The sequence below is a fragment of the Drosophila eugracilis genome, unplaced genomic scaffold (genome assembly GCF_018153835.1).
Source record: "Drosophila eugracilis isolate 14026-0451.02 unplaced genomic scaffold, ASM1815383v1 contig_90, whole genome shotgun sequence".
In the NCBI taxonomy this organism is placed as follows: domain Eukaryota; kingdom Metazoa; phylum Arthropoda; class Insecta; order Diptera; family Drosophilidae; genus Drosophila; species Drosophila eugracilis.
This window is the reverse complement of record NW_024573812.1, coordinates 2,025,824-2,051,010: the sequence shown is the minus strand read 5'-3', so window position 1 is coordinate 2,051,010 and position 25,187 is coordinate 2,025,824. Positions and strand designations below refer to the sequence as shown.

The window sequence follows — 25,187 nt, the reverse complement described above, 5'->3', positions numbered from 1 at the left end:
TTCATGATTTTGGAAGGAGTAAGGTTACGGGGTTATGGTTTCTTACCTGTATGACAATCTGATCTCTTAAGAGAGTAAGATTCTCGCCACGTTCACTGTCTGACACCTGGAGATTGTGGGTCACCTGCAGCGGTTTCTCGTTGGCATTCAGACGCACGCAGTACTTGGATGGGAAGTAACCAACGCGTCCTAACACTTTGCCCTTCCACCAATCCGGGTCTGAATTGTCAATGACAGTTACCTGAAGGGAAGTGGGTTTTAGAATTAGCATTTCAAGGCTTTTCTTCTTAGTCTTAAATAAAAATCTTTCAATAGTTTTAAGATTGAGAGATTTGCTTGATTAGGGACCATAATATAGCCTACACTAATCAACAGATTTATCTTCTTAAGAAAATCTTAATATTCTTAGAACTAAAAGAATAGTTTGCAAAGAAACCAACTGGAGGATGGAAGGAAGCTATATAAACGCTTTTAATGGTCAGAGACACCTCCTTCACCTGCTGAAACTATAACAAACAAAAAACTACTTCTAAAAGTTTGAGAAAAGTACGAATGCTATATGACATCACCCGAACTATAAAGATATTATATTATAGTTATTAACTAGAAGGGAAGCTAAGGCAAAGCCTTTATCGATCCACGCATTAAATTCGTAAAAGCAGCCAGGCTTTTACTGGCTGGCTGGCCATAAAGGAAAAGTTTAACTCTATCCTGGAACCAAATGGAAGAGCAGCTCGCGAACAAGGATGCAAGTCCAAACAAAAGCTAATCTGTAAATATTGAACACTTTGCCAGCGGCAGCAGAGGTGGCGGGTGGGCAGGCACTCGCAATCAGAGAATGTACACAAAAAGTGGGTAACTATTATTATTTCTTCTTATTCACTGTTTGTTTCGCCCTGTTTACGCAGTGGAAAAATAGCTTCCTCTATATATGGTCGGTTGTATGATAAATAAACAAGTTTTTGTTGCCATTGTTCGTTTCATTCGTTTTAATATTGAATAAAGAGCTCAGAGTAAACAAGCCAGGGCGAGTACGAGTGCGAGTATATGTTTCTGATTTAGTTAACCAATTTCCCTGGCAGCCATTGTGCGAATTAAGTACAACGCTTAGCGGATTAAACAAAGCGCTTTGTTTATTATTCATACACTCATTCATTTATGGATATCGCACAGTAGGGGTATTACATTTATGAAGTATGTTAGATAGAGGAGGGTTAGCTCACCTTGTAGCCAGCTTTGAGGTCCAGCTCATCGGCATGTCGTGCCTTGAAGTTATAGATGATAACATACAGATTCGTTGGCAACAGACGATGTGTTTTCTTGAAAAGAATGGGTTAAGCGCGTTTTGGAATAGGGTTAATACTGGTAGTGCAAACTATCAAACTATGAATTGGATTGGCAGGCAAAATGAAAACAAAGAAAAACCCATGAAAAAAGGAGTAGGAATGGGGGGTCTACCTGGGGATGTCTTACGGGTGAGAGGCATGGCGATGTGCTGGCCGATGACTGTGACTTCTCCATCTCGTCCGGCAAATCGACACTGCCACCACGCATTCCACGTGTGGCATAGAGCAGCTTGCGGCCCGGATGCGAGGGGCTCGATGGTGCTGTAATGGTTTTGGATGCGTTAGTCCCTGCTCCAGGACAGGCTCAATGGTTACGGTTACGGTTTGGTTTGGTTAATCGAATGCAAGTGGATGAACGAAAAAATCAGAAGAATATTCATGGAAAAAGAAAGATATATAGATATTGTACAGATAAATTATACACATATACGTTTAAAGAGGGGGAGTTAGGGAGGATATAGTGCCCCCTCCGAAGTTGAAGATGTATGTAGAGTGTATGTGTTAGCAGATGAAGTTAGTTAGTCTACGGTTGGCATGTATCTTAAAGCTGCTATTAACTACTTAGATAAGATGTGAACGAAATCGAACTACTCAACGAAAGTTTACTTTACTCGATCTTTACTGTACTTCAACGTATTTACATAGTAATAGTAAGTAGTAAGCAGTTAATAGAAAAGTTTAGTTAGCGTGTGAGAGTGTTAATACATACTAGTTCTTTAGTTCTTATTAGAAATTAGATTAGAGGGGAACTGAGATTAGTTAGAGGTGCCCGCTGTGGATGGGTGGGTGGTGGACTAGTTGGACTGGTGGTGGTGGTGCAGCGTACGTCGGTGTCCGGTAACGATATTCGGTTATATTATTTGTTACGGTATGGGGACCGGGAGGTACGGCGGAACCGGAAACGTTTACTGGGTTGCTACTTACAGTGCAGACGGCTGTTGTTCGACGGCGGAGTGCTGTGCTCCAAGTGGCCTCCGGACCCACCATGATAGTAACCGGAGCCAGCCGATGTCGAGGCACCCGTGCCGGGCAGTTGGGCCCGTCGTCTGAACTGGCCATGCAGCTCCGACGATTCGGGCGAGTCCAGGCTCAGGGATTTCATGCGTAAGTTCAACTTTTGGCGGCGCGGTGAGTGCGGTGCTGTTGTTGTTGTTTTTTTTTCATTTTTTTTTTTTTGTTTTTGGTACATGGTTATAGTTAGTTGTTGTTGTTGTTGTTGTTGTGTGTCGGACAAAACACAGTTGGCAAAAAAAATGGCAATGGAATAAAAATTTGTTGGTTTTAATTTCGTTTGTTAAGCATTTGGTAAGTCCAAATTTTGGAATCTAGGCGTCTACGAAATCTAAACAAAAACCCAAAAAAAAAAAGAACTCGACAAAAGTAACTCAAAAAGACGTTTAACACTTAGTGACCTTTTTTTTTGGCAAAGGACATCGATAGAAAGATTGTAGCTTAATCAAGGCAATTAAAGATTTTTGTTTTGTTTTTTATAGTTTTTATGTTTTTTTTTTTTGCAACAGAGCAACATTCGACACGTTCAGGAAGAGACAGCGAGTGTGTGAGAGTATTTTTGTGGCATGTCCAGTGTTTTAGTTTCTAGTTTCCCGTTTCAGTTGCCGCAAAAATCAAAAGCCAACTTAAGAGCACAGCTGTGTGCGTGTGAGAGTGTGTGTTTTGGTGTTGGCCAATTCGGATTTTGACTATAAATAAATATTTAGATATAGAGAAAATCATAGAAAACTCATTTCCATCGCCCTGTGCCAGATGAAGGTGATTCGTGTTTATCCTTAGAGTGAGAGAAAGCCAGATATCGTTTTGCAATTTATTCGTGTTATTATAGTCATTCGTTTTGTGGGTGAAGTGTGTGTTTTTGGATATGGTTTTTGGATTTTGGTTTTTCATGTGCAATATTTACAACAATCATACAACATTTAGATTATAGTTGCGGTGTAATCAGAAATGACTTAATACTTTAATCGTAATATACATTTAACACTTGCTCTCTGTGGCACGAGCACATTCGCAGAATCGAAATTAACTAAGATATATAGTACGATAGAAATATGTAAGTAGGGGGTAAATTTAACTAGGTGGAGTATTTAATAATAATTACTGTGCTGCATTTAGAACATCAATTGGGCTAGGTGTCTAGGGTATAATCGAAATCAAGAACTTAAACAATATATATATATATATGTAAATCGATTTAGAACTGTATTAAATTAAAGAGTGTTTTGGGCTCCGCCTCCACCCTCTTCCTCCTTAACGCACTCGTCGATTGCCCTTGGACTCATCCGGATTGGACTCCGGGTTCTTAAGCAGCATCAAAGGTTCGCCAAAGGGTCGCGTTGTTTCGGACTTCGGATTCGCTGATGCTGTATCAAGTATATATCATATATAATATATATATCTTATAGTCTGAGACCAGTTTTAGCTTCGTGTTAGGCAGTTAGTAGCTTTTCGATCGATTAGCAGCTCCGGCAAAGAGGAGGACTTTCTCCCACTGACTGAATCGCAGAGTGAATGTGAATTAAAACTAATTAAGTTAAATGAAGACAAGAAGCCCGAAAGAAAATATTAAACATTAAGACAGCGTTCATGCATAAAGCAAACCAAAACAAGCCCGAGGATGGCCCGAAAAGGAGACCGTCGGAGCGAAAGAAGACCATAAGACCAGCATCCCCTGGCCCGAGTAATAGAGCAGAAACATAATCCTGTGAAAATAAGTGCACAGAGCTTCTCTGCTAGAACTTCTCTTCTTCTCTTCCTTGCCACAAGGAAGTCGAGACTGGCAACTACGAGGTGGCAAGAGCAACAGCATGCAGGGGTAGAATGGATGGAGAGGGGGTGTAGGGGTATGGGGTATGGCTAAAAGGAAGGCCAAAACGAAAGGCAGACCCAAAACGGAAAGAAAAATAAGGAGCGCAAAAAGATTGTGTGTCATAACAATTTTTAGCATAATTATGTTCGGCCTGGGACCGACCTCGGCCCCCAAGCCATCCGCCCTATCCGCCCGTCCTCCCCCCTCCTATTCCCACCCATCGACAAGAAGTTAGCTTGGCCTAAGACAAAAAGTTGGCAGCGCGACTTTAAACTTGCGTCTCGCTTTCTCTCTGCGCGAGGAGTGGCATTAAAAATGCAGCAAACATTAAGCACAAATGAACTCGCGCCTTGGCGAAAAAGTTTTTTGGCCCGTCTGCAACATTTGTATGCAGCATCCAGCTGAAAACAGCTCACAGCTCACAGCTCGCAGCTCCCAGCATTCAACTTTCCACATTTCCCCTCGCACCCCCACACACCCCCTATATAACCAAAACCCCACTACCAAGTTGTGCGGCTGAATTTTTGCACAAAAGTTGACAATGGCTTGTAATTTACACGGCAGTACCAACAGCAACAGTAGTCCTGAAGCTGCGGCATAAACAGTGGCAGGATGAGAAGTTCCAGAAAAAAAGGATATACTGGGAAAAAAGGTTGTTTTTTACTTAGTAAATTCTCTCAAGCAGATTTCAGATTTAAATTGAATCCTTAACACAGCAAGAGCCTAATCCCAATGTTGGCTTTTGAAGATTAAAACAGCTTTATTTTCTAAAAATTAGTTTTGGAACTTTTACCTAGTGTTTCTGATTCAGCCATTCATTTTAAATGTGGTGAAGCATATTGCACTTAGCTTACACTGAGAAATGTTATTTCAGTTAAAATGTTTTCCCAAAAGTAAAAGATTTTTGGTTATTAAATAAACTATACAACATGAAACTATATTTTAAGTTTATTGTTAAAAAAAATCTTCTAAAATTGGCAGAACCTCTACTTTTTATTTAAATTTATCTTCAAAAACTAAAAACCTTTCTTGAGTAAGATTTTACCCCCCAAAAAATATCACCTTTCCAAGTGTAGGAGGATGAAAATGCACTCCATGGAGTAAGTTTCCCATTCGACTCCAGCCAAGCTGAAGAATGATGAAGCTGCTTTCAGCGCAAAAGGAACTCGGCCATGTATACAAATGATGGCGTTGCAGTTGCTGTTGATGTTGCAGCTACTGCTGCTGCTGCTGTTGCTGTTGCAACGGAAATGAGCCATTTGCCTGAAGTGTAAACTGGGTTAAGACTAATTGGCATTTAATCCGACCATTGTTTTAATGCTGGTCTATAGAGCTGAGCTGAGCTTGGCTGTGCTCTGCTGGGCTGGGCTGGTCTCGAGCTTTGCCACTTCCCAGATAGGCAGACTCCCAAATTGATATAATTAAAACGCATCTTGCCATTTCAAATATCTTTTCGGCATTATTGGCCAACAATCAACCAAAAGAAAAAATAAGAAAAAACACGCACAGACACACACGTACGACAGACAGTTAAGGACAAACTTCGGTGTGGCCCAGACTCTAAACGGGGGGAAATAAATTGAAAAAGATACACAGAACACGGAAACACAATCTAAACATCGATTTCGAGTGGGAAAACAAATGCAGTACTGTTCCAACGAGAACTCATGTCTAGAATGGGATCGGGATCTATGATAATATTATCATCATAGGCATCCCCGAGATTTGATGATGGTGTTGTGGTGCTGCTAGTGCTGGCTGGGAGATGGAACGATTTCTGCATCGGCATGATTGGACTCTTGGTAAGAACATTGTGGTGTTGTCTATTGCTGTCCCCTCTGCCTTGGCTGTGGTTATGATGCTGCAGTGTCACGTAATTACTTTCTGGCAATGAGATCGATCGATGTTGCGACGATCTCTGCTGTCTTAGACGCCCAAACACTGATAGTGGCCTGATTCCGGCGAAGAGTCGCCTCCGTAATCCTGGATCATTCGTTGGATAGTTGATGCTGCTGCCACTGGTGCTGCTCCCGGATTGCTGTTGCTGCTGCTGCTGATGGGCTGGTGATGGTCCTGCCGAGTTGGAGGATGTTGCAGGTATCTGTTGCATGTACGATGCCATCTGCTGGCTATTCCCCGTATAGTAGTTGATGCCGATGCCATTGCTGATGTACGCCGAGCTGGACATATTCGATACGGGGGCAAAGAACTGGCCATATCGCGGTTCTTGGTGTTGGTGTTTGATGTGGTTGGTTGGTTGGTTGGGTTATTGGTTGGTAAATTTGAGTTTGGCAAGCGAAACGAAAATTGGCAAAAAAGATATGGACACGAAAGAATATATAGATATATATATGTATTTCTTAATTTACTCATTAAAGCGTATTAAATCAGTTTAATTATCTAAGATGTGAGTTCTGTGTTCGGAATTCGGATGGAACTGTACTTACAACTAATTGGGGTCAGACGCAAGATGTATGGTTGCTGCAAGGACAATGGGGCAACAAGGCAACAAGGCAACAGGGCAACACAGGCAACCGCAAGAGGCAATCTTCAATCAATCAGTTCGGTGCTGCACATTTACACACTCCTAATTGGAATAATGCAACTGCAGACCGCAGGGGAATGTTGCAGTTGTACTTGCCTAGTTGCAAGTTGCAATGTTGCCAGTTGCCAGTTGCTAGTTGCAGGTTGCCAGTCAGCAAGAGTTGTGGCGCTAATTATGTGCGCACTTTGCCAAGATTTAGGGCACTTTGCGGCCAAAAAGGGGAGCGGTGGTCTGAATTGTGGCCCTAAGTAGGCGACAAAAAGGCAATGTCGTTGTTGCCACTGCGATTGCTCTTGGGAAGACAAAAGACAAGACCAAGAACGGAGAGAAAGAGTAGACCATGTACTTTAATTGAGGCTCATTCGCGTAGACAAACACACGTCCCACCATTCACTCACTCGCTGTTGATTGTGTGCACTGGCTTGGGCTCGATGCTGATATTTGCATACAGAGAGAGAGAGAGAGAGAGAGGCTAGGGAAATCAGGATGTTTAAAGGAAAACAAAGTGTTTGGCATACACAAATTAATTACGTTCAACTAAATATGATACGTAGATGCTACATGGTGTTTGCGTAAGCTATAATTGATGTTGGCTAAGCTACAAAGTACTAGATATTTCGGCAACGGCTTCAGTCAATAGCGATTCCAAATTCAAATTCAAATTCAAATTTCAACTCTAGAATAAATTATGTACGAGTATAGTATACACAAAATGCATATTATTTATATATAGTATATATTGTGAGTTATTAGGTTTCGGTGTGTGTGTGTTTTTCTGATGTTTGTGGCTGTGGGTGTTTGTGTTTTTAAAGCTGGCCGAAAAAATCCAGCAAAAGTCCAAAGCGAAGCAATGGGGCGTATGAGCAATTATTTGGTTAGCGCAATGTGAGTGAAATTGAAATTGTTTTGCCAAATCTAAATATGTTCGCTAAAAGGGAATGCAATTGTGTGTGACTAATGCATCTATGTGGATAGAGATGAACTACTACTGACTGCTCTACGGTTCGGGTGCACAAAATGAGAGAGAGAAAGTTAGCCCGTTAACTAGATGGAGCTGGTGACTTATTTTGGACATTACGATAGTTTGGTTATGCAAAATGCAGTTTAATGGTTAAGCTGAGGCACTGAGACGGGATCCGGGAACTTTGAGATATACAAATAAGAGGGGAGAGAGAGAGAGGTGGGAAACCGAAAACCAAAACCGAAAACTACAACCAAAACGGATTCTCAAAATAATTGCAAAAATGTTAAATGAGCGAAAAAATGCATTGAGATATATATAGAGAAACAGAGAAACAGAGAGAGAGAGTTTGAAGGTAGAGAATAACACAAACTACTTTGGCTGCATTTTGGCGACTTGTCGGACCTGAGCTACTAGATATATCTTGGCTGGGCACTGGCAGACCGCCGCGTTGCTGCTGCAGTTCCTGTTGTTGCAATTGCACACCCAGAATGGGCATGGCCACAGGCGGCGGACGTACACCTCGTCCTGCTCGTACTGCTGCCGCCTGCGCCACCGATGCCAGACTTCGTTGCTGTTGCTGATGTTGCTGCTGTAGCTGTTGCTGCTGTTGATGTTGCTGTTGCTGCTGCTGATGTTGCTGCTGTTGCTGCTGCTGCTGCTCCTGCAGGACCAATTCCGAGACACTGACAATTGGTATATCCGGCGGTGGTGCCCTACCCATTTCCCGCTCGGAAAGAACCGGAACCGGAAGTGCCGATCCTCCAGCGACGCTGCCATCCAATTGCTTGCCCTGGACGGATTTGTCGGCGCCTGCTGCAAGATGCCCGGATTTGAGTTCGCCGGCTTGTTTCAGCACGCGATAAATTTGATCGATTTCGGTTATTTCTTTATTTGTTTTTTTAATTTTTTTGATTTTTTTGGTGCCGAAGACATTGACAAGTTGGTACGGTTGATGAAGGGCCAGTTTTTGATTTTCGATTTTCAATTATTCGGATTTGGTTCGATTCAATATCGTTTTTCAGTTGTCGGATTGGGATGATGATGTTGTTGATGCATTGTTGAAGTGCATTAGTACAAATTGCAAGTGGTTTCAGGGGCGATATTCGATAATTGGTGATGAGTTTTGATGAAGGGTTAACTTTTCAGGGAACTTGTCATGACTTTTTTAATTTATACATAAAGAGAGTGTGTGTGAGAAAGGTGGACTGGTTGGTTGGTTGGTAATTACATATATTAACGATCAGCTAAGCTGGATGTTACTTTTACTCTAGGCCACCAGCTTGGGGTTGGCAACTTGTTGTCCATGAGCCAGATGTCTAAGATGTGGTACCCAAAGAAAACCGTTTCAAAAAACCAAGTAGCCAACAATATTTATGCGGTATGAGAAGTGAGGCAAGATTCTAGTGAACTTTTTTTCGATAATTACTGAATGCTGATTACTGAGTACTGAGTATTTTTGCGGCTATAACATGCTCCACTACTTGAACTGAACTTCGTTGAGTGGTCCCCCAGCTCTATTAACCAATTGGGGGGTCTTTGATTTGCCAGAAACCTTGTGTGTGTGTGGTCTTAAAATATTTGTGTTTCTTGGTGAGAGAGTGTGTTTGTGTGTAAAGAGTGTGTGTGTGTATCTTAGATTTACTTTTGAGCTGGTTGTCATTCGCTGAATATCTCGCTAATTAAGTGGGTCAAAGCGCAACAGTCAAACACAAAGTACGAAACAAAATCATAAGGTCAAGCGCATTTCAATCGAGTATCTGGCGCATATCTATACGAATATATATATATATATAAAGTTGATGTTTGATGTACGTTCTTATGGCACATACTAAATCGAGATAATACGGTTCATTTTTGGAATACCTAGCTGCGCAATGCGATGCATGAAGGGCGTCTTTTGACGGAACTTCGCATTTGGCACATTCAATTGATTTGCGCTCGGATTGGGATTCGAAGTCGGATTCGGATTCAGATTCATATTCAGATTGGGACTCGGATCATCCGGCTGATCTGCTGCAGCTGCAACAAGCGACTCCTGTGGCGAGGCTATTTTGTGTTTAACATAGTTTCGTTGTTGTGGTTGAGTATCATTTTTTTTGGGGGGAAGGGAAGAGGAGTTCATATTGATTTAATCAAATAAATGTCGAGAGTTGGCAATTTGGAATTTGTGTGGTTGATAGTTAAACTACATAAATGGCAGAGTCGCACCCGCAAGGTATGCAACAGATTCTATTTTCCTCCTGACAATTGTTTACAGTTCAATGAGCAGGAAATCATCATCATCGTCTATGGAGCTCTAAGGGTATTTTACAATACGTGTGTGTGTACGTCTAGTTATATGTGTGTGGGTGTGTGTGTGTGTGTGTATGAGTGGGTAACCGAAGGAGCCAGGGAAATTGCAAAAGTTCTTGTTCGCTGAGGTCTAGAGAATTTGCGACACAAATCACAAGTGCCACAATCTGTATGCCCCACGAGTGCCATAAATCCATTGTGAAATCAACTGATATACCAGGCCACTCCCACTCGGCATTCTCTTTGGCCAACAACTGGAATCAATAAATGTTTGCCAAGCGGCAAACAAAATGTTGCTGATGTGGTCTGATCCAAAAAGGAATAACAAAAAAAAAAAAGAAGAACAGGTAAAGGTGGTCTGGAGTGGAGTTAGACAAAGAACGAAATGCATTCATTTCGCTTGGACTCCTATTTTCCAATTTTCAAGGTGGATATTCTGGGTCTCCTCCTGCTGCATGCAACAGCAGCGGCAGGACATGCTAATGCCCCGATGCAAACATAGTTCGGGCACGGCCAGTCGAACAAATTGTTGGGGAATTTCACAGCACATCGCATCGCATCGCATCGCACAATTTCCCATGCAAGTCGTTAGCCTGCCTCAAGCGGTTAGTACGTATGTTAGTATGTGAGTGTGTGTGCTTAGCCTGCTTTTCAGTTTAAATCTGTATGTTTGCCGTATTCTGTTTTTCTGTTTTAGCTGTTTTTACTGTTTCTGGGGCCATGGCTGTGATGCTGGTGCGTGCCAGATACTCACTTTCTTCCTCGATATCAACGCGATTCTCCAGCTCCGAGGTGCTCTTCTGACGCCGCAGCAGCTTCTGCTTCGGCTGGCAGCGCGGCAGATTGGGGGCACAGTCTCCATGGGCGTTCAGCTTGCAGATGCGGCACCGCAATCCCTGGCGTGTGTGGCCTGTGGAAAAGCGGCAACGGTTTAAGAATGGTTTTATACAAGGAGAAGGTAAGCTAGAGCAACGACTTTACAATACCCAAAAGTACTGATTTAAGTTGTAATTATAGTTATGATTAAACTTAAAGTTTTCTAATCTGTTTAAGTAATTTAATATTTTGTTAAGTAAAATTCGATTCTTCTGAAAATTTCTTAAGTTTGAGCTTAATTAGTGGCAAGCCTTGAGTATGTTTTTATAAGAGTTTAAGTGCTGAAGTTCAGTGCAGCGATTATACAATGCCCTAAGTACCCATTAAGAACACGATTTTGGTCATGCTTGAGCTTAGTATTCATGGCTTTCTAATTTTATTTACCCTCTTGTGTTTATGGTTAGTTAATGGCTCGTTTTAAACCGAAAATACTTAAGGAATTTAGCTATTAAAATCTACTTTAAGTTTAAAACAAAGAGAAATGAGAGCTTTCCTAACTATTTCTAGTCACACCCACCTCTTAGTATCTGAGAGCAGACATCGCAGGCCGTTATCTTCTTGTAGGTGTACTCCTGCAGGTGGTGGCTGCCATCCAGATTAGGACGCAGCGGCTCAGAGGCTGTGCTGGAGGCTCCATTGCGCCTGTGAGGGAGATGATTCAAAAAGGCGTTACTAGGTGTACTTAATGGAGTCGCAAATGTTGCACTTTTCTTCCCTTTCCCTTTCTCCCCGTCTCTTATAAAAAAAAAAACAACAACAAGGGCCATACAAATGGCTAAACATATGTTCATAAATCCTATGAACAGATATTGCATTTGAAGGCTGCTCTTATGGTATTTTATGTTTTTGTATATCTATACGCTATACGCACACAGTGACAACAGCAAACAATGGCGGATGAACAATGGAGAGTGGACAAAGGACAAAATGGACAACGGACAATGCACATTAATCAGTGCCGATGTTACTTATTTGTGCGTGTGTGTGTGTGTGTGTGTGCTTGGACAAGGAACACATTAAAAAGAATTGTATTTAAAATATAAACAGACATTTTGCAGCGCTATACTCAACCTAATTGGATTTACAGGAAATTGGTCGATTAATCACTGGGCCGAGTATAGGATTTTACAATCTCGTCGTGATCTCGTCGTACTTCGGCCGGGATCTCTCAATTCCGCCAACGGTTTATGCAAATTATTGTGTTATTTATATTGTGTACACATCGAATTCATTTCAGTTTCATATTTATAAAGCGAAAAGCGAGAGAAAGCCAGATATATATACAACCAATTTGCAAGGGCTTCCTTCTCGCCTTCCTGCCTTCCTGCCCCTGTGGCACTTTTGTTTTATTTACCAGGCAGAAACAGCAAAAAAAAAAAAAAAAACAGAAGAAGAATAAAATTCGAAAAGACTGAATGGCTGGTTCGGGATGTGGAAGGAGCCACAATGGGGCAATTGTTGAGGCAGAGCCAGGCTCAGAGGCCTAGGACTCGACGTTGATTGTTTGTAAGTGGCTTATGCACACAGATGAACACAAACACACACACACAGATGTACTGGCACATAAATTCAGTTGGTACAATATTTATTAAGTTGTTGTTGTTCTCCGTTGCAAAATGCGTAAAGTACACAAAAACATGAAAACACATTTTCAGGGAATTTTGTTAGAAAGAAAAAGTGCAACATTCATGAGTGGCAGCTACAAATGAACAACTGACACACGATGACATTGAATGTTTAGATATTGGTAAAATCTTAAACTAAATATTGATCAAACTAACTGATAGACTTAGCCAACAAATAATACCCGAGGTGTGTTTATCAATTAACTAGGCCATGTACAATTTACAGGTAAGGTATGTACAATCGATATGTACAGATTTTTAACTGCTTTACATACTGGGTGGGTAATTACGATTAATTGATATACTTAAAGGGATTTTCTAGTTTATGATTTAGGTTTTAATTTTAATTAATTAGTTGGTTGTGTGTGTGTTGCTGGGGCGGGGGTGCAGCTATGCCAAAATGCTAAAAACAAAACGGAAATACTTGGGTCAGCATGAGTAATGGCTTAATTATAATAATTTCCATAACATATTCATTGGTTCGTTTTGTATGCAACTTAAAACTTTTATTTGGCAGTGGGCAAAAACAGAAAACATAAACTATAAAAAGCGTAATGAGTAACTGGCTAGCTTTTCCTTTTTCGCCTTTTTTATATTTTTCATTTTTCCAAAGGGGAGTGACTGTTGTGGTTTAGTTTTGGGCTTTCTGTAATTTCAGGCGAAAACTTTTGCAATATAACACAGCCGAACTTTTAACTGCGATTTTCTTGTCACGTTTTTGGAAAATACATATAAATATATATATATGTGAGAGTGTGGCATTTATGCTGCGTATTTATACACGTAATGAATGCCCCAAAAGTGTTTTCCAAAATGAAGTTTGAAGAGATAGAGCCCACTTAAGCACTCGCCCCGTTTGGCCATTCAGTGGAGCCGAGAAGATTTTCCGATTTATCATCATTGGCAGTTCAGGCTGGCGGCAAGGAATTAAGTATTGTTGCCACTGGATGTTGCAAGCGTTTGCAGTTTCATTTCCCGGTTTCAGTTGCATTTGCAGCTTGTACGTTGCACTTTCAATAGTCGCCATGTGTGTGGGTGTGGGGAAGAAAAGCTGCAGAATTTATAGTTTTGCAATTTTTCGCATATTTTTCAATGCTCCAATGGCGCCGAGTGGAATTTACTGGTAGCAGCCGGAAACTTGCCCGGAACATATGGAACAGAAAAGCCAGACGAACGGATAGTCAGACGGACGGACTCAGCGACACATTTATCCGTAGTTATATCGAATAGGAAGGGGGGAAAAAAACTTTGTTGGCTGGACTTGGACCAGATCCAGATCCTGCTGCATTGTCTTTTCTGCCAGTTGAACTAGCTATGGATTTTGCGATTTAACAACTGCAACTTGCAACGTGCAACATCCAGCCTTTTAATTGCCAGGCCAGCACCACAGCCAGTGATTGATGACATTTACTGGACGCAGGTGGCATTTATGGTGCCCGAAGACAAATTAAATGTGTTCGATCGATGTATGTGTGTGTGTGTGTTAAATTGAAATTTAAATCGATTTACAAACATAGGCAAATAATACAGAAAGTGTGCGTGTGTGTGTGTGATTTGAAACCAATTAGCCGGGATCCAAGCGGGGTTTATTTTCTCAGCTAATTCTACATTTTGCGTGCAACATTACCAGCAACCTTTCGATTATATCGATTATATAGTTTATATATATATATATATAGTAGTCTATGTGGGTTCTATGGAACTATAGTTAGATGCTGGGTGATTTGGTATTTTGTTTGTGGTACTTTTGGTGAATTTCGGTTACCTCAAAGTCAATACGGTTGATACAGCGTGGTACATTTGATTTTGTCGGGGTGGTTGGCTGATATTTCGCGATTATATATCGGATATATATATTTTGTTATTTGGGCAACATTTTTTTTAGTGTTTCGAATGGAGATGGTATATATACGTAAATTTTTAATAGAGAAAAAGTGAATAGAGATCATTATTATGGCAAGTAGAACTTAGCTTAGCTTAAACTAGTACAAGATTGGAGTGCCTGGGCGTATGTCCCTGAATGGAATTATCTTGTAAATTGCGAGTGCAATTGCTGTATTGCATAATCCGGATTGTGCAAATATTAGGAATTCTTTCAGACTATTTTATATTATTGCGAATGGGAATGGGGGAATGTTGAGTGGGTGGTTGGGTTTGGTTTTGGTTTAGCTGCTGCTCCTACTGCTCGTACCCTTGGATGCCTGAATAATTTTTCGCGTTTTCCACAAGCTTTTAGTCATATTAATGTGCGGGGGCTTGGGCCCTTTACCCCGCTCCTGATTTTTTTTCCCACCCACTACTACTACTGGTATTCGCCGCACTATTTCATTTTGTATCTGGCCGGGTTACTTTTCCACCACTCCACCCAGTAGATACTCGGCTCTGTGGTTTGAATTCGACTTAATGGGCCCTGCTCTATGCCCGATAATGTTGTGTAACACAGTAGGAAAATGTTGGGTGTAGGGAAAAACTGTTTGTTGGATGGGGTTTTCATGGAGGGGGGTTAGGAAACTGCTGCCTTACTCACCTATCTGCTTGTTGTGCTGAACCAGAACCAGCAGGCTTTAGGCTCTTAAATGCTTTCAGCCACTTTGTTTTCATCGATGGCGCTGTGGCAGCGGAGAATTTGCGTTCGTTTCGCGGCGATGTCGGCTCAACTTTGCTCACGAAAAGATCCTTCTGTAAAATCAAAAACAAAGAAAGACAAAGAGAAAGAGTGAGAAAGGGAGGAAAACGAGTTAAAAGAGAGAAAGTGCATTAGCCAAAAATGCAATTTCCAGTTAAACGTCTCACGTTGCAGTTTAATTACAGGCCATTAACACTCGCAACTCGTTGCATTCCGTTTCAACTTTGTCTGCAGCTATTTGCCAACCATTTGTGATTTCAGTTTTTGCCACATGCAGACATTATTACATGCACTGGGAGAAAATGTTGCAGGCTAAGAAGATAACCCAAATGGTATTTAGTATATTCTTTAACTGATGTTTAAGTATCAGGAAGCTAACCTCTTAGTTTCCAGCAAACCAAACTGAAAAACCCTTTAAATGAGATATCCTTAACATCTTTTTCTTTCGGTGTCCATTTCGAAATCCTCGTTATATCGTAATGGAGCCATGATTACGGGGACAGTATTTAGGCAGAGGAATGCTTAAATATTTAACTGATACTATGATGGGCAACGCATTTGCCTCTGCTGCCAGGCGTTGAATAAAGCCATTTTAATTAATAATCAACACTTTGCCGAATGCCACAAAATGTAATTATGCCCAGGACAAACGCACACAAGCTCAAATGCTACAGCACTTACACATAGGCACACACACACACAGCCACACATCCTGTAACAATAATTAAAACCACGTGTGACATGGGGTCATAGTTTAGTAAGCCTAGTTGTCCTTGCTATCCATGTTGTTATCATGTGATGTTGGCTGTTGCCTGTTTGTTGCCTGTGTTTGGTTGCTATCTGTCAGTAGCGTTGCATAATTAGATGAGCTTGGCAATGCATTTAATTTGTTGCCTTTTTTCTAACCACACCAAATAGAATTTAGCTGTAAGTATGGGACTTATTAATAGGTTGTTCTGGATCACGAAAAATCACCACGAAATACCATATCTTATGGCCATTAAAACAGATTTCGGTAATCTTAATTTAAGAGGGCAATTAATAAAAACAAGCTGAATTATAACCCATTAATCTGCATATATGTGAATAAATTTAATACTTTTCGAGTATAAAGCAACCAGTACTACCATAAATTTTCAACCACAAGAGGTTGACTTTTAAATTAATGTGCTATATTGTATTGGCATTAAGTATTATTTAATGGATGGTCGGTGAATTGGTTAAGCAATTTAAGACTTTTGCTAAAGAAAGGTGATGATGGATGGTGGTTCTGATTTTTCTTTTCCAAACCTACAGATGAATTCATAAATTAACTAGATTAACTTAAAAGCAATATTTGAAAACGTTAAATCCCTAGGAAAACCTCTCATCTTAGGTCCTATCATGAACAATTTAACACCACTAAAAACAAATTATGATGATAAAAGGGAGTTCTTACTTAAAAAACAAGTCAGTTTTCCCCTTACTAAAAATACATTTTCAACATCTAAACAAACATCAAATAGTTTCAACCTAAAAGAATGATGATTGATAGAAAGTATTTAACCCCATAAAAGCCCTACATTCTCCTGCCAATTCCATTAACTTTTCGGTAGTGGCTCATCAATTTCAACATCTCGAAAGCATTTTCGCTTTTCCCTTCGATTTCTGAGAGACAGAAGTGAAAGCGTGATTTTATGATGTCAGAACGTCAAAACAAGTTAAAAATCATTGCACTCAATGCAATTGCGGTATTTATAATGCAGCAGAACGCGTTCGATGCAGTTCGCTTCGCTTGGTGCGATTTTCGGTTTTTGATTTCGGCAGGTTTCCCACCTTGTTTTTTCTTCTTCTCCTCCACAGCCGAATTTTCCCAACATGTTATTTTTAGCACTTTGACAGACTGACAGACAGAAGTTGGTAGCGAGGTCATATATATAGTGGGTGGTGGTTGGGTGGTTGGATGGGTGACTAGCTGACAGGCAGGATATTAAGGCTGCCATGCATTCGGCGTCCATATGGCGCAACACGATATCAAAATCAATGTATCGGCGGGACTGACAACAAAGGATGAAATTCAGTGGAATGCCATTTAGTGATTGCAAAGAGTTCGCTGATACAAATTAATTCACTCGCAGCAGATTGCAATTAAAAATTAATACTTTCACACAGCACAAAGCGCCCATATTTAATGAGTAATTAATTTTCACACAAATGCGTAGAGCCACAGGCCCGGAAATGGAAATATATTACGTTAACATCATCATTATTATGTCCAAATGCGATTAAATGCCGCTGGCCCATGCTGGCCTTAAAGACAATCGCCAAGATAAGCAACCAGTCTTGGGCTATCTAGAGGGGAAAAAAAACCGAGTGCTCTTTTGACTGGCTGGCTGTCTGGGTCTGGTGTCTGTGGCAACCAGCACATTTAAATGTCGGGAGCCGGATGGCAAAGATGGCCATAATGGACATGTGCCTGTCATGTTGCCTTTGTCATTGTCGTCGCCATTTGAAGGCGGGTCCAGGGGCCATAAATTTATGCATGCAGTGCATAAAATTCAAATTAAAGGAGCTGCAACAGGAGCAGAAGGAGCAGTAGGAGGAGAAGCACATCCTGCCAGCGACAAGTACACGTTTTGACACTTTACAACAGGCCAAGTCCCATCCAAAAAGGGGACGTCAAAGCCCGCAGCCAGCTGCTAAATGGACAGGGGCGTAGCTGTTTCGTTTCGGGGGCGGTAACTCTCTGGAGGACAGCTGGGAGCATGTGGGCATCTCCCCTCCACCGAATGCAGTGCAATCAGGAGCAGCTGCTGCACTCGCTAGACTGAAATCAAATGTTGCCTTGACGCTGGACTAAAAAGGCTTAAAGTGCTGCCGCTGCTGCTGCTGCTGCTGTCAGCACAGACAAAAAAGCCCGTAACCCACTCCCAGTTTTCCAGTTTTCCCTAGTTTGACATAAATTGCGACCTAATTGATTTCACTTGGCTTTTTAAGCTACTTTCCAAAAGTGGAGAAAGTACCTACAAGTTGCCAAGCTTAGAGAACGTTCTTTGCTCTTCATTTTTTCCCTGTTCGCTCTTTGCTTTTTCAGCCACTTTAATTATCTGCTATCTCTGGTCTCGGAGGAGGTTTCCCGAGGAAGAACCCGAAAACAAAATTTATGGCTGTCCCAATTTTTAATTATGTTGCCCATTGCTAGATTGAAACCACAAAGGTATCGTAAATTGCCAACTCGGTTGGCCAAGCTGGCAATGGCCAATGGAAATTTCCTCATTAAGGCCGCAACAAAGCGCGCAGGGCCAAAACAAAAGCCGTAGCCGTAGCCAGAGCCTTTGTGATTCCATGCTTGATCTGCTTAACCACAGCCTGATGCCAGATATGCCACCTCCACTTCCATCCACTGGACCAATCCTCCTCCCTGTAATAAGCATTTCAATTGGCCCACGATGGCCCATTCGAGCACTGGCAATATGAAAGCATATTTTATTGCCACTTTGATGAGCAGCCATGGATGGGGCATAGAAAAAGAAATAGAATAGTAGGGGGAGAACATTCAGTTTTAACCTATATTTTTCTAGCTCGCTGCAGTCTTTGTAATCTAGAGTAAGTGTAAATGTGAACGGGGCGGACATGGGTTGGTGTATCTACCACCCACTTCATGGCTCTTTTTTTTGCTTTCTCCCCCCAGCTCCAACTAATTGCCGCGCTAGCATGGCGTAGAGTCTGACTAAGGAGTCCAAGAGCTCTGCAAACATGCCTAAGACAATTTAGCCAACAAGGAGCACGGTGATATAGCCAGATATGTGGATACATATATGGTGGAGGAAAAAGAGGAGTACGAGGAGCGAGAGCGGAATGGACAAACACAACATTTCCGTAAATTACACGCATTTGTCAAAACGAAACAATGCGCAAAGTGTTTATTTGTTTTAGTGAGTGCTTCTGAGCGCAAAAATGACTCAACACAAAAACAGGACACAAAAAGGGGGGGAGCGACACAAAAGGGGTGGAGGAAAGGGTTAGGATGGAAGGGCTGTAAAACTGTTGCAACTTCTAATGGGTTTGCTTGTTGCTACTCCTGCTGTGTCATTCTGTCCATGTGTGTATCTCTGCATCTGTGTGTGATCAGTGCAGCGCGCAATGTAGAGCAGCGATTATGCAACCACATCACTCTAACAATGCATCATCGATCCAATTCAGAATGAAGCATATACAGAGAGCCCGGACCCCTTGGCGTATGCGTAATGCGAACGAACACTTTTCAATTTTCATTAACTGCGGCTCCAAATTGCTTGTGTCGTCTGCAACTGCAACTGACAGACACAGCAGTTAAGCTGGATGAAGTATTATGAGCGACTGAAGGATACCTGGTAGTTTATTTGAGGGATTATCTGACTAAAACATCTTTATGTCAGCAAGCAAGATCTTGATGGTTTGGGTATTAGCTAAGGTAAAAAATACGTAGCATACTTATGAGGGTTATACAAGAAACTAGTTTCGGTTCATGGCTAATAGGTGCTTATTTCGGGATAGTTGATAAGTTTTATAGATATATATTTAATATATGTGATATATATAACCTTAAGATAGATATTCCATAAGATTATAATTATAAATTCAGAAATTCCCCATTCCTTATTCGCATTCCAGTTTCTCCACCACTTACGACTCTAACCCAAATCCAACATCATACCCATTACCTCTTCTTACTACTGGATATGAAAAGATACACAATTTCTGAGGCGGCACAGCTTGCATTTGACAATCAACAACAGCTGGACCACAGCAGCAACCATAACAAATGCCACTGCGATTGAGAGAGCAAGGATTGAATGCCGACGGATGACAGAGGCAAGTCAGACCTGTCCGGTTTTTGGGGTTGGTTGGATTGGTTGTCCTGTGGCCAGGTTTAACCGCAATTCGTGCCGTTCTGACGTACTTTCCCAGCACTTAATAAATATGTAAAGTCGCATTCCTGACTCTGGACTGAGAATCTGACTGATGTGAAATTTATTGGCCGCAATTAAAATTGCAGAATGCTGTTTGCTTTGCCCACACAGACACACATAGCTCTTCGCCAGCTCGTTCTGGTTTGGCTGATAAGCTTAATCGGCTCAGGGTTCAGGCCTTTTATGGAATTTGGAGGCCACATATCGAAGTCCTTAACCATTTGCCAGGGCTTCTTCATATTTCTCTTCTTTCTTCTTTTTTTACCAACTGGTTAGTGCGTCTGGCACGCCCCATTTTGTTTTATGACCACCGCCCTAAGCTACTCTTACCTACTCCGAAAAAAAAAATATATATAAGAGCCTGGCCAAAAGAGGGCTTTCATTAAGCCGAGGAGGTTGGCAAATCCTCAAGGGCGTCGGTTAAGCTGCGTGAAATGCCCTCTGATTCTTCCTGTAATGACACTTGCATCCTCACATCTTTTCCACCTCTGAATGTAATTTGCATTTGCTGTCCCACCTACCCATCTCCCCCTCTTTCGCTCTCTTTACATTTTATTTTTATTGCTGAAAACAAAACGAAGAGAACGAGGGAAATACCCATCGAGTTTTCCCACCTGTGCTGGGGATTTTCCTTTTGCTAAAGCTCCCTCTCCTACGTGACTGCCATCAATTTTCAGTGGCAGTGCCGCATCATTTTGCATACAAACAGATGAATACCAGTGGGCTTTGGGTCCTTGGTGCTGGTAACTCGCAACATGCTCCTTGTCCCCTTAACTCGATTTTGAAATGGTTTAAAAGGCGTTATATGCGACTCACACACACCTCAAAATGCTGGTTGTTGCAAATGGCAATGCTGAGTTTCCCCTTTTTATGTACTTTTATTATTATTGCAAGTGTAAAGGCGGAAAATGCCCGTGTGTGTGTGGGTGGGAGGGGGCACTTTTCCGTTAGCCCCCCTCCTCCAGCGAATGTGACTGACTTCCGCAGCTGTTGCAGCACAAATTGATTTTCAATAGCTGAGTGGTTTTTGATTCAATAAAATGACATACTCGGTTTACTCTCCCGAATTCGAATCGTAGAAGTTCCGGCTACGTGCTCGTCCCTGGCCATTCATGGTCTCGTCCTGTCATTGCTGGTCCGTTCTGTCCGTCTGGTTTGCGGTTGAGAAAAGTTTTCGGTTTCCTCAACGGCTCACAGCTTAATTCACTTCGATGTAATTAAGATTGCTTTAATTCAATTTGCATGCGGAATGTGCAAAATGAATCACCATTCTGACCTTGCCAATCTATCGAATCTGTTTTTATTGGCCTGCTGATAAATGGCCAGGACGTGTCAGCCTAAAAGCGATTTATCAACGGCCTTTCAGAGTTCCAGAGTTTATTTTTGGGGCCAAACAACTGGCTGCTTATCAATCAATATGCAAAAGGAGGAAAATGGAAAACAAGGAGCAACTAGGACGTGCAGGAGAACTCTTTCACAAGGCACTCTTTTTTCGTTTCTAGTTTTTTGTATTTCATCCTTTTGAGAGGGGCCGCAAGTCAAGTCAAGTGAGTCAGTCAAGCGGGGCTTACAAAAGTTTACTGAGGCTGCTCAACTAGGCGCATGAATTTCTAATTAAAACGCCGGCAAGCCTCACCAGGCACACCAGGTAACTCCCCGCAGACCTACAGACTCGTAAATACTCATTTGAGGCTGGCTGGATGGCTGGATGACTGGCTGGCTGGTTGCTGGCTTGTTTCACACCCACGCAGCGTACACGGGTCGTATACTGCATATATGCAAATGTATATTATGTATACGCAGTGTGGGCCCACATTGGCTGCTATCTACTTAATTACTTGGTGGGGCGAGCGGGCGAATTATATGCATAATTTAAAGTGCATGCTTTTCCCAAGGCCCCACAGAGTCCATTCCCTCTGCTCACTCTTCATCCTCCTCTCATGTCACCCAACCCAAATGCCCTCCTCTATCCCGCTGACTCCTTTCCCAGCTGATTAAGCCGCCGGCAGCTTGAAGCTCTCCGTTTTCTGTCTTCTGGGCAGCACAATTCACACGCAAACTTTTATTGCACTGACAAAGTGCCGCCCGCTGTGGCTTTGCTCCACAGGACCGGCAACTCCTCCTCTTCCTTTCGTTTGCGGGAAATGGAGCGGAAAATATTTGCGACAAGCGGGACATGCGAGTGCACACAACGCCCCCCTCTGACCAGCATATGTGCCCATGCGAATTTCCCACGTTTTTTTTTTTTATGTTTTGTGCGCCACCAGAAAGGAAATCAAAATATTTCCGCAACTCAAATTGAAAATTGTCAATTTTTTATCTCGTTGTGGTTTTCTCGTCACAACGAGAAAAACCCCGTCACTTTCCCGCTCCGAAAACACATTCAGAATTCTATAACCGAAACCACTATCTGCAAACCCAATCGTCTACAAAAGCATTTAAAATCGTCAATACCTGGCCAAACTTGTTCAATTTAAGTGCACCTGTGCGTTACTCGAATCCCTTCAGATTGTTAGCTCTAGTAACCTGTTTCGGAAGTGGGAAATTTTAAAGGATTAAATATGTAAAGCTTTCTCAAGGATTATTATATTGTAAAGCAAAGTTTAAAATTTTCTTTAATATTTTCAAATGTTGCTTTGCTTTTAATTTGGCTTTCAAACGATTTAATTTCACTGACAGATGTTATTACAAAGACTTTTCATTATTTTCCACATCGATTATTTAAAATTTTCCCACAATTACCGTTCAATAAATTTGTAAATCTCTTTGTGACAGGTTTGGCTTTTTGTTAAAAGCGGATTGAACGAATTGATTACCAACGAATTTCCCTTTATACGAGTATATCCTTGTCATGACCCATAGAGGCGGGCGTTTTATGAAAGTTTAAATTACAGAAGTTCAACTGTGTTGGCCTCCAGGTGAGTTTGTATGTGTATGTGTATGTATGCCGTGTTTTTGGTTAGCCCGTGCTGGTTGCTAATAAAAAATCAATTAACTTGGCCTTGGTTCGTGTTTCGAGCTTCCTGCCTGCCTGCCTGCCTTCCTGCCTGCCTGCCTGCACACGAGTCGCGTTACTCAATGACAGGCTTAAGCCAACTTCATGGATGAAAATCGATGGCCCCCCGGCTCACGTAGCTCGTTCTGTTTGTATAGCGCGGGGAGTTAGTGGGGGAGGGGCTGCAAATGGTTCTATAGCTCCATAGCTTAAGCAACATCTATAGCTTTTGGCTAAGGCCAGGCGCGATAATTGATGTCAAATGCTCGTCACATTTGTCTCAGTGCGAGCGTGTGTGTGTGTGCGAATGCAATCGTTAATCATATAGGCCCAGGTGGGAGGAGCAGTAGGAGCTAAAGGAGCTGGAGGAGCAGTGGGTGCCCATGTGAATGCCAATACGACAGGGAAACTTAATAAGCACAATTTCTGACAGAGATAGAGACGTGCAACGTGGCGTTTATTTCCCATAGCTTTTAGCCGTACTATGTGGCATATCAGGATTAAATGCGGCTTAATGTGTGTTCTCGAACACGAGTTTATGTATATTCCGTAAATTTATTGAGAGCTTATCACAAATGCAAAGATAAATTGAAGGCTTCTGGGCAGTAAGGGTAAGTGGCTATGAGCCTCAATCTAGGTTATCGAAATGGAGAAATATTTAGCAAATAAAGTGAGTAAATAAGGAAAGATTTTCCCTAGGCTTTTTGCTTATTATTTTAAGAAATTAAGCCCGCACTTTTTTATCTGTGAAAACCTTAAAGTTAACCAATTTGATTACCTAAATTATCTACTATCTAAACTTCCCCATTTAAGCCAAAAAAAAACTGAGCCAATAAATCAAGTTCCCTTGGTTTTTGCATCTGAATTCGCCATCTTGCAACCCACTTCTAGGTGTGATTTGTGCTCCACTTATTTTCGGTTTATCCTCCACTGTATCCTGACACGTGCATAATTAGTGTGTTGGAGCAAAGGAGCAAAAATGGCTGGTGCCACTGCCACCCCCAGCTACACCCACTTGCCATCGCAGGATTCGCAGCTTTCGCTGATTGAGTGGCACAGATTAACAAATTCGGTGCCTCGGGGCGAGACTGCGGCGGCAAACAACAGAACAACAATCACAGTTGTGTGCTGGCTGCCCCATGTTTGTGCGTCAAAACACAAAATACACTCGAGGCGAACAATTTAATTCGTTTGGTAAACAGGACACGGACGGATAGAAGAAGTAGTGCCCTGAATAGGTGGGCAGGAGCTGTCTGTATAAATAGAGGCAAGTGTTGGACCTGACTGCGTGGTAAGTAGCCGAGACCACTTCCTGTCAGGACGTAAGCCAAAGCCTTAGCAACACCAGCACCAACACACACACACACACACACTCACACACTTATTCACGGGATGTCGCACCTTGCTTATAACGACGGCATTCTCCTCCTGTTTCCACCTGCCTGTTTACCTGTGTCTGTGCACAGGGAAAAATATTACGAAAATTGTGTCATAAATTTAGATGGTTTTTTATGTTCTATCTGTGTCATATCATGATTTTATCATAAAATTAAACCAACGTAATTAACATCTCATTAATTTTGGATGCAAAAGCCATTTAGATAAGTTTTATTGCTTTTGATTGCTCATTTGATTATGATAGTCTATTGATCCTGTTGGAGATTAATGTTTATTTATTTCGCATAATCTATCTGTGAGTTATCTTGATTTTAGACATCTAAAAAAGCTGTAGGATTATAACACCAATTAAAGCAATTTGGCAAAGATATATCTAGAAAACTTATTTCAGACTTGTCAAATAATGTAACCCGCAAACTGTTTCTTAAATAAACAATAAAATTAAAGCAATTAAGAATCAGTTCTAGGTTTCTTTCTGTGTCCCCTAATCCCCATCTGCCTGGGGTGCCAGTTCGTCCGAGAAGAAACTTTTAATGCCTGTCCCCCCCGGCTCCTCACCCAGCCGGCGGGGTCGCGGCGATAAAAGTAATCATTTGTCATTGTCAAACGCTGTGCAAGCTGCAGCTCCTTAGCAGCTCGGGTAGCACCTCACCTTTTGGTCACCTGCCAAATCGCTTTAACCGAGGGTCCTCGCCCTTAAAGCGTTTTGCCGAACGGAAACTGCTCTCATTAATATGCAACGCTATCAGCGGACTCCGCCTGTCGCAC

General features: G+C 41.8%; 1 protein-coding gene across 1 annotated transcript in view; it reads right to left on the bottom strand.

Moving 5' to 3' along the window:
- Positions 1 to 25,187, bottom strand: part of LOC108112515 — a 75,042-nt gene that overhangs the window by 5,285 nt on the left and 44,570 nt on the right. Inside the window, 8 exon segments of the mRNA XM_041819679.1 lie at positions 47 to 241; positions 1,224 to 1,319; positions 1,474 to 1,607; positions 2,271 to 2,486; positions 8,079 to 8,489; positions 10,723 to 10,878; positions 11,362 to 11,486; positions 14,997 to 15,148. Of these exon segments, the coding sequence (XP_041675613.1) occupies positions 47 to 241; positions 1,224 to 1,319; positions 1,474 to 1,607; positions 2,271 to 2,486; positions 8,079 to 8,489; positions 10,723 to 10,878; positions 11,362 to 11,486; positions 14,997 to 15,148 (1,485 nt within the window).